The sequence below is a fragment of the Cupressus sempervirens genome, chromosome 2 (genome assembly GCF_028749045.1).
Source record: "Cupressus sempervirens isolate cs-2001-9-10 chromosome 2, ASM2874904v1, whole genome shotgun sequence".
Lineage (NCBI taxonomy): Eukaryota > Viridiplantae > Streptophyta > Pinopsida > Cupressales > Cupressaceae > Cupressus > Cupressus sempervirens.
In genome coordinates this window covers 618,945,711-618,959,714 of record NC_143119.1, presented here as the reverse complement: position 1 = coordinate 618,959,714, position 14,004 = coordinate 618,945,711, and the positions used below count along the sequence as shown (strand labels likewise).

The 14,004-nt window shown below is 34.8% G+C and overlaps 1 protein-coding gene across 8 annotated transcripts in view; it reads left to right on the top strand.

Annotated features, from left to right (window-relative positions):
• The window catches only part of LOC149574901 (Protein kinase superfamily protein), a 192,506-nt gene that overhangs the window by 50,651 nt on the left and 127,851 nt on the right, over positions 1-14,004 (top strand). For all 8 annotated transcript variants that reach the window (XR_016360107.1, XR_016360108.1, XR_016360106.1 and 5 more), the window contains exons 2-3: positions 2,720-2,845; positions 2,973-3,030. Coding sequence is in view for 4 of the 8 variants with exons in the window: in XM_089814751.1 (XP_089670877.1) it covers positions 2,720-2,845; positions 2,973-3,030 (184 nt within the window). In the remaining 4 variants the exon portion in view is untranslated. The remainder of the gene's footprint in view (positions 1-2,719; positions 2,846-2,972; positions 3,031-14,004) is intronic.

Sequence of the window (14,004 nt, the reverse complement as noted above, 5' to 3'; positions counted from 1 at the left end):
CGGCCGGTTAGGCGAATGCACTCTGTTGGTTAGTGCTCTTGTGGCACCACCTTAGTACTCATCGGTGAGTTGTTGAAATTTTTGCCTTTGTTCTGCTTGTTGCATGAGAATTAATGCTTCTCGTGCTATGTGCACATCATCCTTTTATTTTATTTTATTTTGATCTTTATTGAGCAAATTCGACGTTAATCTTCGGAACACATCTTTGATACCAGGTTCGACAGGCAACGGTGCCAAATGTTTACCGTATAGGGTAAACGGATAGTTATTACATTCAGAGACTAGACTATGACATAGAACAAGATAGTACTTTATTCATATAATTAGAGCATACAATCATGAGTACAATGATGATTCATAGTTCAATTCGGACAATGTAAATATATCCCCTGAAGGGGTGGCTCAACCGTCACGCAACCTTTCAGACACTAATTAATCCCTTTGGCTGTGTTTAGTCTTTGCCCACAACACTCACGTGCTAAATTTCCTTTGTTATCTTCATTTTGACAAGAAGCCCTGCTATTTTGGTGACTGACGTACTTGCACGAACTGTCATTTCTCAAATGCCGAAAACAAAAGCTGGCACTCATCTGGATTTTTGCCCAATGACTTGGACACCAAAAGTGCAGATTTTATAATGTGACACTAAAAATTGAACTAGGCGTGGGTGCTTGGAATGTTTTTTTGATGAGGTTTCAAATGATTCGTAGAAACTTTCAATCATTTATTAATTTTTCTCCATTTTCTGTTCTTGAATGTTGCAACATAAAACCTTTGACCATCATTCTATTGCCTCTTCAAACCATTTTTGTATGACGAAGCTTGAATTTTTATTGTTGATCTTTTGCCATTGACAATGTTTTGCTCAAATAGTAGAAAAATAAAAAAACAAATTTCTAAAAATACAATCTTGTGATTTTTGCGCTTATTTCCTTATTGTAGAGCTGGAAAATCAGAAGACAAAGTAACTTCCTCTAAAAATATAAATGATCTTTCAAGTTGATTGAAATTGCTTGGCTTGAATATTGGACACTCTAAACTAACATTTTTATGCTTGGAAGTTGATCCTCATAATTGCTTTTGTCTTGATGTGCCAAAGACGACTTGTCTAAATCCTTCGTGCTTGTACTTGTTATCTGCCATCATAGCCTTTCTATGGAGTTTGCCCATTTTTTCCTTTGTTTCTTTTGATGTTGAAGCCCCCTCTAGGCTTCATAGCTTGATAATCTTTGTGACAAGCAACTTGCATATGCCATCAGCAGGTCAAGGTAGACCAACACCAAAGGACTTAACCATTTTGATAGGAAAGATAATGATATTGATGCAACAAGAATCACCTAACATTTGTCTAAAAACATGATTGAAAACAAATATTTCTATAGGTACCAAAGTTGGTATCAACGTTCTGAAGAATTTTAAAAATACCTTGTGATTATGTCCTAATGCTAGATAAAATTGCATAAACCACATAAAATGAAAATTTAAAAAATAGAAACATACATAGATAATTAGACCTAATAGTTTTCCGTTTCTTCAAAATAATTAGAAGGCAACCTCCACAACTGATACAACTCATAGTTGCACAGGAATCAACAACATGAACATTGCTGTTGTATACATTTTTTTAGTCCTAAAAAGAGTTTCATTTCTTCAAAATATGATATATATATTAAACTTCTATCTTGCTCCCATCTTTATAGTATCCAATCTTCCAAAAAACATCTTAATTTACAAAGAGCATCCTTGTCACTTATAAGGATCAGATATAATTCTCAAATTTTTTTCTGCTCTCTATTAGACTTAATAAGCTAAATAAAAGACTTCACCTTTAGTCCTTGGAAGTGAAGTGTGGAATAGACTAACTTGAATCACTTGAAACTTTCCACTTGTTCCCATTAAACTTGTGTGAAATTTTCTACGGGGAAGTAAAACTGTAAAACTTAACACATTCTTCAATCAAAAGGCCTACTTTGCAATCCCTCATGACCTCCTTTATGGTTTTCCTCGACAGCAGAGCTCTCTCAGGCCCTGGAAGATTTTCTTGCATGCACATTGAGACCAAACATGAAGTTAACAATTCATCTCCTGACTTAAAGCCAAATCACTTCATAGATGTTACCACAATCGTGGTCTTGACCAGGTCTCTACCAATGGTAGTGGCTTCCACCTTCACCTTGCCATGTGTTTCCTGATCTATTCTTCTTCCTGAGTCTAAATTCACTGTACTGTTAAAGTTTTTACCTTTATATTGTCACAGTGCTGTTTGGATTAACATGTTTGATGGAGAAAAGGTTCTTGCTTGACATGAAGTTTAGTAGCACCCGGTATGAAATCTATTTTTTAAATCTTCTTTTAGGTATTTTTATTCCTTTTGATTCTGTGTTTGATATTAGGTTCCGGTCTTTCTTATTTTTAAGATATTTGGGACCTACGCTCATTGCAAGCTAACATTATGCCCGCAGTAGGTGCTGGACAATGTTATGAACAAAAAAGGGTATCCAGAGAGTGAATTATAGTCCCATTTAAACTTGACTATTAATATTTTTGGCTTGAAATTGTGTTTCCATTTACACATTCAACTGCATGTGTCTGTAATTTTCAGTCACAGTTGGTATGTCACCTTATAGGCTTTACTTGAAGTTCTTTATTAGATTATATTATTTCTTGCTTCTCATCTCTATTGATTTCAATATTTTGTTCTCTTTTTCTACCACTGCAGTTATGCTTCTCCCCAAAGTGGAGGCCTAGCAGCAGGTGCGTTTGAGAATTCTGGTGCAGGACTATCATTTAAAGACATTGGAAAGTTGAGTGGTCAAGAAGTTGGCGAGGGCAATGTACAGATCAGGTGCATGCCATGACAAGTGCTTAGTTTCTAATGCAAGGAATTTTTTTGTTCTCCTAAGTTATTGATTGGGTCTTGGTTTTTGGCATTTCATACAGTCTGAAATTTTGTGGTGTCAGTACTAGTGCAGGCTTTACTCTGGACGAGTTTGTCGAGGTCCTAAGATGGGAACTCGTGTTATATTTAAGGTAGTGTTCATTTGATATTCTTCCATTAATTTTGCCTTGCATTTCTTCTACATTTCCATGATTATATTGCCTTGCCTTAGCCAAAGGGAACTTATTTCTTTAACTAATAAGTCTTTCTTGCCACTGTATTTATTTGTTAACTAAATATTTTGTTCTCAATAATAGTGAGGAATGAACTATCCACTCAAGATACATCTTGTGGATGAGAATTTTTTACATGGTGCTTCTCCCATGTGTGAAAGAAAATAAAATATCAAAGGATTTGTTAAGACAGAATTGTCATTGATGTCAAAAAGGGACATGCGACACTTAGTAGGGATTGAATGTAGCATTTTCTTACTAGTGATATGAATTGATGTTTGAAAGTATATTTACACCTCTGCTTCTTATTACTACCAAAGCAATATTGAGCATGTATCAAGCAGAAGAATATTGCTTTCAAAAGAAAAGTACTTGCAATATCAAACAGGTTTGTAAGAGCTCTTTCTCTGATTTTTATGGCATTCAACAGAGATCTTTGGGACCCAAGTTTTCATTAGTATTATGATCATGAACACCAGGTTACCAGTCGCTACTCAAAATTGAATCAACAGCATTTAATTTCACTGAAAATAGTGAGTCCCAGAAGAATATTGGAATTAGTGGAAATGCGGAGGATTTTTTTATAACATTAGTAATTTTCAGCTCATATATGATCTTCAGAAAATCAGGTGCTTTAGATAGAAGACATCGAAAATGAAAGTTAAGTTATTGTGATTTTCTTTGACTCACATGATATTTGTGTTCACTATAGAGGGATGTTTTTCTTTGAAGATTATTTTTTATATAAAACATACACACTCCTGTCAGCGTTTTCTGTACAGTAGATCTGGTATCAAAACAATGCTCTGATAAACACAAGTGGTTCAAGAAGAAGACAGCAATACTTGTATATTTTTTACACATCAGGCTGTCTTGGTGGATCATCAGACATTCAAAGAAATGATTGGTTATAACTGATTTGTTAAAATTGACTGGTTATAAGTTGTTATAACTGGTTCACTTGATTGACTGGATATATTAGAAATATTTGTGTGAACATTTTGAAGTTGATATAGTGTAGTCAATCGTTACTGCATAGACTAAACAAAAAAATAGAAAATTACAGTGGAAAACTTTGTGTATCTGAGGAAGATCATAAAAGTGAGAGTATTGAAAGTGTGTTTGCAGCAAAAGGAAGAATATGTCTATGATGTTTATTGAAAAGGAATTGTAAAACCCTTATGGTTGGTGCCTGTAAGATATTGAGTGGGTGCCCAGATCAAGGAGTTGGCACTCTCAAATTAGGGGTTTGGTGACTCTTTATGGTTGGTGCCCTTTAACACCGTATTCAGATTTTGTGAGGCTGGATTAGGACAGTAGATCCTAGCAGCATTTCTCACCATGGTTTTCTCCAATCCGGGGTTTTCCACATATAACATGTGTTATTGCTCTTATGTGGGAATGCTTGCTGATTACTTGACTTTATCATTGTTTTGTCAATTGATCAGATTGATTTAATTTTTTAAGGATTGGAGATATAATTCTTCTACTGATACACTCACACCAGTGCCTCCCACCTCATCCTCAGTAGAATATTCTTGCTTTGCAGGATTTAATTGGCAAAATGTAGAGGGAAGATGCCAAGAATAACGTTGTCTAATGTATCATAACAAAGTAAATATTTGGACCATATGCCAATTTTTAAAATAAAATTTATTCTACACAGATAACTACTTGTGACCAAAATGACAATCCTTTGAACATAAACTAGAGAAAATGAATGATGAATTTAATTATTTGTAAACTATAATAGTTAGAACAAAATTCTTGTATAAATTGTACATATTGTTTGAGTGTCATCTATTAATAAGGCAACTGATAAACAAACTATAAAGGTTGATAACAAGTTGTGATTGGAAAATATTGTCCAGACAAGTGAGAAAATTGGAAATCTCTGTGATGTTCCTATCAACCAGGAAGTTCACTGTAGTTCCTTCTTTGGCTGTGCCTTAAAATTTATGCTCTTGGAAAGATAGATTGGGATCTAGATCCTAAAGTTTTCTATCAATGATTTACTCTCTCTTCTCATTTGTATCAGTGGGAGCCTTCCCTTCCCAACTAGAATGACAAATTTATACGTTAATTAATCATGAAGGACTTGGGTCATGAATGCCAAGGACTCTTTGTGCTCATGTATTTGCTGTAGAGATTATAACTTAACCAAATGGGGGGTTGTTTTAAATGGCCATTGCTGGAAGTTGAGTTGGCATGCGACTTGGGACCTATAAAACCGCTCTGCCATTTGTTGCACAAATTAAACTAGGGTTTTCTTGTAATGTTCCTTTCCTAGAACTTCAGTTGATGGACTATTAGTCTATTTAGTAGGTTCCCATAGGCTAATACATTGGATTAGGAAACTCATGATGACTGTTTGTTCCAACAGAGATAGGCGTTTTATTGAATTTAGATAGTTGTGACGTTGGTAGTGACACAATACCTTTTTTGGGGAGGATTTGAATGGTTTACCTTGTTAAGGAATAAGGATCAGATGGTTGATAGAGTTTTATTTTTATTTTCTTTAATATGATGACTGGAATCTCTTCTTGAATCTCCTTACTGATGTAAATTCTCCTTGCAGATTTACACAATAGATCTGGGCTGTCAAACTGTAATTATATATGCTTGCTTTGAATATAGAATGCAAATGTATAAGTTGGACACTGCTGCAACTTGTTGTAACACTGATAATTCTGTGTTTCAAGTGCTTGGCATATATATATATATATATATATACACACCAAAGAGGCATGTCTCTACATGGCCCAAGTCATTGTAGAGACATGTCTCTATATGAGACATGCCCCATGACCACCATACAAACCGGTTCATGACAATTTGATTATTAGTAAGTGCTGTTCCTAGGTAGTGATTATCGCTGTTGATAATGGGCTGCTTTACCAAGGAATACAATCCTTGTTACAACCAATCATAATCATTGTATGTTATAAATTCATTAATACAATCACGGATATATTGATTTCATATAATTGATAACAACATTTGATCGGTTTATATGATTATTTTTGTGCACATTTTAAATGTATCGATTCAATCAGATCGATATGCAGTTTCATATAGTATTGATTAATGGGTATCATTGATTTATAATTATTAGATGTTATTTGTTTGTGTACAATGTGTGTGTGTGTATACACACACACACACACACACAATTACTCAAGTATATATATGTGTGCATGTATGATCTAATAATTATTAATCAACGATAATAATGTTTAACTGGTAAACATAATGATTTCAAAATCAATATACCAATTAAAACAATTTATCTTTTGATCAAGCTTACATGACTGAAGCTACAACATTAACACTCCCTTTTAGCTAGGGAGGATGGTTTGTATAACAAACACATTATATTCTCGTATTGTGAGAGAGGAATGTCATCTCAATATGATATTCCAGAAATGGAGTATTTACAAATAGCAACATATATCCACCAGTTAGATGTTACCTTAGGACATCTTCAGAAGTATGGTACATCAATGAATATCAGCCATATGATATTCACCACTTATATCTTCCTTGGTATCTGCACTAGCATCAAGTCTCATGATGCCTGCCCAAGAAGATATCTACACATCGTGTCTCAATTGATACTATGTCACATAGTATCCACCATGCCATATCTCAGTAACATAACTTATAGGAGTTGTGCACTACTTAGTTACTTAAAAGATATGCACTATCATGATCTCCATAGACATCATTTGTATGACATCCATTATGATAGTAGGTTAAACTATTGTTAAGATCATCACCTTACAATAGTAACTACAATCAAACATCAATGAAAAATCGTCACCTTTTATGATGTTCTACAAAATCATGTAGTTACTCACATGATAAACAAAGAGTTTAAACATAAACATCTTTTAACATCAAAACTTTATTGAGACTCAACCTCAAAAAATATAATCAGATTTTCACTATACCAAGTTTACCTCCGAAATGATTTACATTTTTTTTTAGAGGGGCTCAGTTAGAATGTCAGCAGTTTGCTCATCCTTGTTGATTTATCTTAGTTGTACGACATTTCTCTCCACCACGTCCCTAATATAATGATAGGGGATCTCAACGTGTTTCAATATGTTATAAAATACTAGATTCACTGAAACCTCTGTACAAATTTGATTATCACAGTGTATAATAGCGGGATCCATGGATTGTTCAAAGAAACCTACTAGTAGTTTCCTCAACCATACTTCTTCTTGAGCTCTCATTGATGCTGCAAGGTACTTGGCTTCCGTAGAGCTTTGTGCAATTAAGGATTGGTTTTAGCTGAACCAGGATATTATGGAAGATCCTAAGCTGAAACAACATCCTGAGGTACTTTTCCGATCAAAAACACTACCAGCCCAATTTGAACCTAAATATCCATGTAGACATATATCTACATTATCTAATTTTAATCCCAATTCAATAGTACCATATAGATAACACATGATATGTTTTGCTGCTTTAAGATGTATGTTCCTGGGTCCACACATGAGCTGACTGAGTGCATTCGTTGCATAACAAATATCTGGCTCGGTATTCACCATATACATCAATGATCCTATTATCTGTCAATAGAGAGTAGGATCTACCAATTGTGACTCTGAGGGTGCATCTTTTAGTTTATGTAGATTTGTCTCCATGGTTGTAGATGTAGGCTTGCTGCCCATCATTCCAAATCTATTTAAAATAACAATAGTGCGTTTACCTTGATTTAGAATGGCACAATTGTCTTTTTGCCATACTTCTAATCCCAGGAAGTAGTGCAAAAGACCCAAAATCCCTCATGTCAAATTCAGAAGCAAGATCTTGTTTACACTTGGTGATGAGATGATTTGTACATGTGATTAATAAATCGTCAACATATAGAACAAAGATTAACATATCACTATTTATTACCTCGAAGTAAAGGTCAAGATTTGCTTCATACTTGGAGAATCCTAATTTGGTGAGGTAATTGTCTACCCTTTCATACCAGGCTCTAGGGGCTTGTTTGAGGCCATAAAGAGCCTTGTTCAACTTGCAAACGTGAGAAGCACTATTATGAATAATAAGTCATTTAGGATGATCAAGGTACACTTCGTCTTTTATGATACCATTGAGAAATGCAATCTTCATATCCATTTGGTGTATTTTCCATCCCTTTGAAGCGACAATAGCAATTACAACCCTTATTGAAGTGTAACGAGCAACTGGGGCAAATGTTTCTTTGTAATGAGTTTCTTCCTTCGGTGAGAGTCCTCTAGCGACAAATCTAGCTTTGTGTTTTTCAATGCCTTCATTTGCTACATGTTTGATTTTAAATAGCCATCTATATGAGACAACTGGCTTTTTTTTAGGCCTAGGCACAATGTCTTGAATGCCGTTCTTTAGAATGGATTGGTACTCTTCGATCATGGCATCCTTCCAAACTTGATGTTTTAGTGCTTCCTCAACAATTGGTGGCTCAGACTTAATGAGTTCATTCATAAGGGCAACATAGTTTGAATAACCTCTTGGTTTCTTGTTTTCTCTAAAGGTACCTTTTGGTGCTGCATAGTTTTCTGCTTCAGTTATTTTCCTTGTCTAGAATGGTCTTTTCCTAGTAGTAGATTCATGAGGTTTAAGAGGAGGACTCATATGTTCATTATCTTCAACAAGTATCTCCCTTTGAAGCTCAGAGCTAGGATCCTCTACCATTTCTTGTAGAGACTCATCATCTATCTCAATAATGTTTTTAGATGTTTTGAATGTAATGTCTTGTTCAAAAGTTACATCTTTGCTAAGCTCAATTACCTTCAGAGTAGGAAAATATATCCTTTAGGCTTTAGATGATTCACTATATCTAACAAATATCCTTTTCTTTCCGGATGGTTCTACTTTAGATCTTTTCTCCTTAGGAATGTGAATATAGATTGGGCAACCAAATATTCGTAAGTGACTTAAGTTAGGATTATTTCTAGTAAAATCTTCTTAGGAATTATATTGTCAAAAATAGAATGAGGACATATGTTTTGTATGTAATACAACAGTATTAGAGGCTTTTGCCCAAAATGAGGTATGAAGGTTATGATCATGCATCATAGCCTTAGCAGCTTCTACTATGGTCCTTTATTCCTTTTTGCTACCCCATTTCGTTGAGGGTTGTATGGAATAGTGTACTCCCTCTTAATCCTAGATGTATTGCAAAGTTCTTTAAAGTTTTCTGAGCTTAAGAGGGAGTACACTATTGCAAAGTTCTTTAGACTGAGGCTTTAAATTTCTTAAATTTTGATAGTAGTTCATTAGATTCTTTAAGTTTCAAGAAATAAATCCAGGTTTTTGTGGAGTAGTCATCAACAAAAATAACATAGTTCAGAAAACCTCTTACGGAGGGCATTATTATTGGCCCATATAAATTAGTGTGATTAAGATCAAGTCCATTTTTGGATTTGTGCTCACTACAATAAAAAGTCCCATTAGAGTTTTTACCTAAGGCACAATCCTTACATATCCCATTATGTTCTAGATTTATTTTTCGTAGTCTTGTAACAAGTTTCTCTATAGAAGGTAGGGCACGGAGGTGGAGATGTCCTAACCTTCCATTCCATATTTCATTTGTAGAGGAAACATCATGAGTTTAAACTTGGTTTTTAGCATTTTAAAGTTTTTTTAAACACCCATCACAAACCCCTATTGTATATGCATTCTTTGTGTTTGAGTTCTTAGGCATGGTTAGAACTTTTCCATCGAAGAAGTTGATTCGATATCCTTTGTCTTTTGGTCTGAGATAGAAGCTAGATTTCTTTTAATGCTTGGTACTAACAACACTCCTGTCAATTGAAGAGAAACCCCAGATTTTAGTTGAATTGTATAGGTTCCGATTCCTTCCATAGGGTAGGTGGTGTTACTTCCAATGGTAATTTCTTCATTTGAATTTCCTTGAAAATTGTTTAGTTCTTTGAATCCTGTTATATGATGAGATGCTCCATTGTCAATAACCCAAGTATTCCTGCAAGTCATTAATTTGCGTGATAGAGATGGAAAGAATACCATTCTCTCAGTATCCTTGAAAGTTGCTAGTGAGGCTTGTGCTCGTGAAGACAAGCAGTGAGTTGGTGCTTCCAGTAGGTTAGTGCCTGTGAAGTGTGGGAGTTGGAGCTTCTAGTGAGTCGATGCTCATGAACAAAGGGGTTGGAGCCTCTAGTAGGTCAAAAGAAGACAAGCAGTGGGGGTTGGTGCTTCTAGTAGGTTAGTGCCTGCGAAGTGTGGGAGTTGGAGCTTCCAGTGAGTCAGTGCTCATAAACAAAGGGGTTGGAGACTCTAGTAGGTCAAAACCTAAAAAACATTGTAAAAGATCAAAGTTTATATAAAAGCATTTATTTGTCGTGGTTTTCTCCCACATTGGATTTCCACGTAAATCTTGTGTTCATGTGCACAATTATTCACTTTAGTATTTGAAGTTAGTTATTTGGATAAAAGATTTTAAATTGGTAAAGTTGTTATCATATTGATTCAGCACCCCCCCTCCCCCCCCCCACCAAGTATAATCATATGCTCTCCATGTGGGAAGTTATTGAAAATTTTAATTATTTCCATCTAGTATCAATATCTAAAAGTCAAAATAAGCATGCAGACAAATTAGCTGCTATAGGTGTGTAGTTTGACCCTATAAGTGATCTTAGCAAGGAGAAAGTACAACAATATGTTAAGCTTGTTATTAGGTCATTCATTCTAGATAACAATGTTTACTAGCAAATCTTCGAAAGTGATGAATAGATCTTGACATTTCTGCTCCAGGAGGAACATTTTGTTGTGACAAATCAGGATGAAATTAAACAATCGTATGGCGATCAAGTTATGTAGTTAAAATGAATAAATTGCCCAAAGGTTTAGTCACCTTGGAGTCCACTTTTAATAATGATGACCAGATAAAGAGACGTAAAGCTGGAATGCAAATCAAAGAGGACCATTATGACAAGCTTGAGATATCCATGGGGAAGTTTCCAAAGGCGGTTAAGGTATTTTCTTTTGAAGATAGAGGAAAATATATAAGCTCATGTTAGGAGTTTCAGGAAATTTTTGCTTGGCAATATTCTAATTTAAAGGGTTATGACCCCGGACTAGTTGAACATACCATAGAGTTAGATCCTAATTCTAAACTTTTATAAGGAAGAAACAAAGGCCTTTAAACCTGAGGTTAGAACCCTTAATGATTAAGGAATTAACCAATTTAGTAGAAGGGGGGATCATTTTTCCTATTAAGCACACCTCTTGGGTTTCTAACCTACTCCCTATGAGAATAAAAAATGGTGAGATTAAACTGTGCATAGACTTGAGAGATTTTAACCGGGCATCCTTGAAGGACCATCACCCATTACCTTCCATGGAACAAATACTACAGTTGGGTGCTGGTTCAGAAAGGTTTTTCTCCTTGATGGGTTTTCAAGTTAGAACCAAGTTCGTATCAATGAAAATGACTAGTTTAAAATAGCTTTTACAACAAAATGGGGTACAATGGCTTATAAAAGAATGGCTTTTGGCTTATCTAATGCTGGTGCCATATTTCAAAAAGCAATGGAACATGCATTTTGGGGAAAATTCTGTTGGTATATCTCGATGATATAACAGTTTATTCCAAGTGCACAACAAATCATTTGTCACATTTAAGGCAAGTGTTTGAGAGATGCAGGGAGTTTGGCATCTCACTCAATCCAAAGATGAGTGCTTTTGTTGTACATGAAGGGAAACTCCTTGGGCATATCGTATCCATGGAAGGGATCACTATTGACCCTGAAAGGGTAAAGGTCATTCTTGAGCTGCCATTGCCTAACCATAAGAAGGGATTGCAAAGTTTCTTAGGCAGAATAAACTTCTTGAGAATGTTTATTCCTCATATTGCCAGTTTACAACAACCTCTAGCTGCTATGCTGAAGAAAAACATTGCTTTCGAATGGACCAAAGAAGGAAAAGATAGCTTTCAAACTATTAAAGAGGCAACAATCCCAGCTCTAATTAATCCAAATTTCTCAAGAGACTTTATACTATATGCTTTTGGAAACGTTGACAACATATCTGCTATGCTGGTCCAAAAGAACACATAATACTTCAAGCAACCAATAGCTTTCTTCAGCCAATCATTGGCAGATCAAAGAAACATGTATATTGCTGTTGAAAAATGTGTACATGCTGTGGTAAGGAGATTAAAAAATTCAAACCATTAATTTTGAGCAATAAGGTGCATATTTTTGTGACTAATCCTAGTGTGAAAGAGTTTGTATTAAGCAAGGTTTTAAATGACGAAAGAGCCGAATAGATCATAAAAGTCATGGAGTTTGATGTGGATATCAGTATCATGAAGTTAGTAAGAGGGAGAGGATTGTGTGAGGTGATGGCTTCAACTCCTGAAGGTGCAAAAAATGATAATTTAACCATTGTTGTGGTTAATATTGATAGATTGCAAATTACTTTATTGGTAGCTGGAGATTGTTGGGTTCATGATATGACCCATTTTTTGAGGATTGGTGAATGCCCACCTTGTCTAGATAGGCCAAGAGAAGGTATTTTTTATAGCAATCAGTTCTGTATGTTTTGTTGAATAATGTTCTATTTAGAAAGGACATTAATGGAATGTTGTAGAGATGCATTGATTCTAATGCAGTGGAAAAGGTGCTAAAAGAGTTCAGCAATGGAACTTTAGGGGGACATATTGCCCCAAGAACTACTACATGGAAAATCATGCGAGTTGGCTATTTTTGGCCGATCTTTTTTAAAGGTGCTCATGCGTGGGCAAGGAAATGTGTCAAGTGTGCATTGTTCGATGGCAAAGAAAAGCTACTAGCTATGCCTTTGCAGCCAGTTCAAGTTGATCAGCCTTTAATGAGGTGGGGTATTGACTTCATCGGACCAATCTGCCCCCCAGTGTTGGACATAGGTGTGTGCTTATAAGAATCGACTATTTTACAAGATGGACATAAGCTATTGCCTTAAAGATGCTAACAAACCCACTGTGCTGAATTCTTATGAAGACATCATTACCAGATTTGGTGTTCTAGATTCCATAATCTCAGATAATGCACTTGCTTTTGTTGGTTTGAGGGTATTTGACTGGGTTGTGGAAATTGGTATTATTTGAACACATCTTCAAATTACTACCCTCAGTGTAATGGGTTGGTTGAAAGTACAAACAGAACTTTGATTAGAATTATCAAAAGGACAATGGAAGAGAATCGAAGGATTTGGCATACTCTTTTGAAATCTGCATTGTGGGTAGATCAGATTACCCCAAAGATATCAATTGGAAATCCTTCGTATATGCTTGTTTATGGGAAAGAAGCTAGATTGCCCCAATCAGTTGAGCTTCCAGCTCTGGATATTATGCATAAGTTGTAGATGTTTGAAGAAGATGATTCAATGGTTGCTATATATGCTGGACTCGTGGAGCTTAAAGAGATTAGTTGGAAGGCACTGGAGACTCTAGAATATCACCGGATTCAAACTAAGAGGACATTTAATAAGAAGGCTATTCCTAGGACCTACATGGATTGAGATGTGCTTCTAAAATGGGATGTGTTGAAGAGCAGTGTAATGTCCCTTCCTATAATAGGATTTAATTTAATAATATTAAACGAACCAATAAAATAAAATAATAATATAATATGAAATAAATTTAATAAACAATAGAGATAAATAAATAAATGATATATAATAATCTCAATGCAATTATATATATATATATAAGTTCAAAATATATTATATGATATATTATTATATTATTTATCAATAAAATAATAATTAACAATATATTAGATAAATAAATAATGCTATTGTAATGAATAGTATAATTACATATCCAATATAATTCATTATTGATGTATTATACAAAATGGAATATTATCATGTATGAAATAATAATAAAAA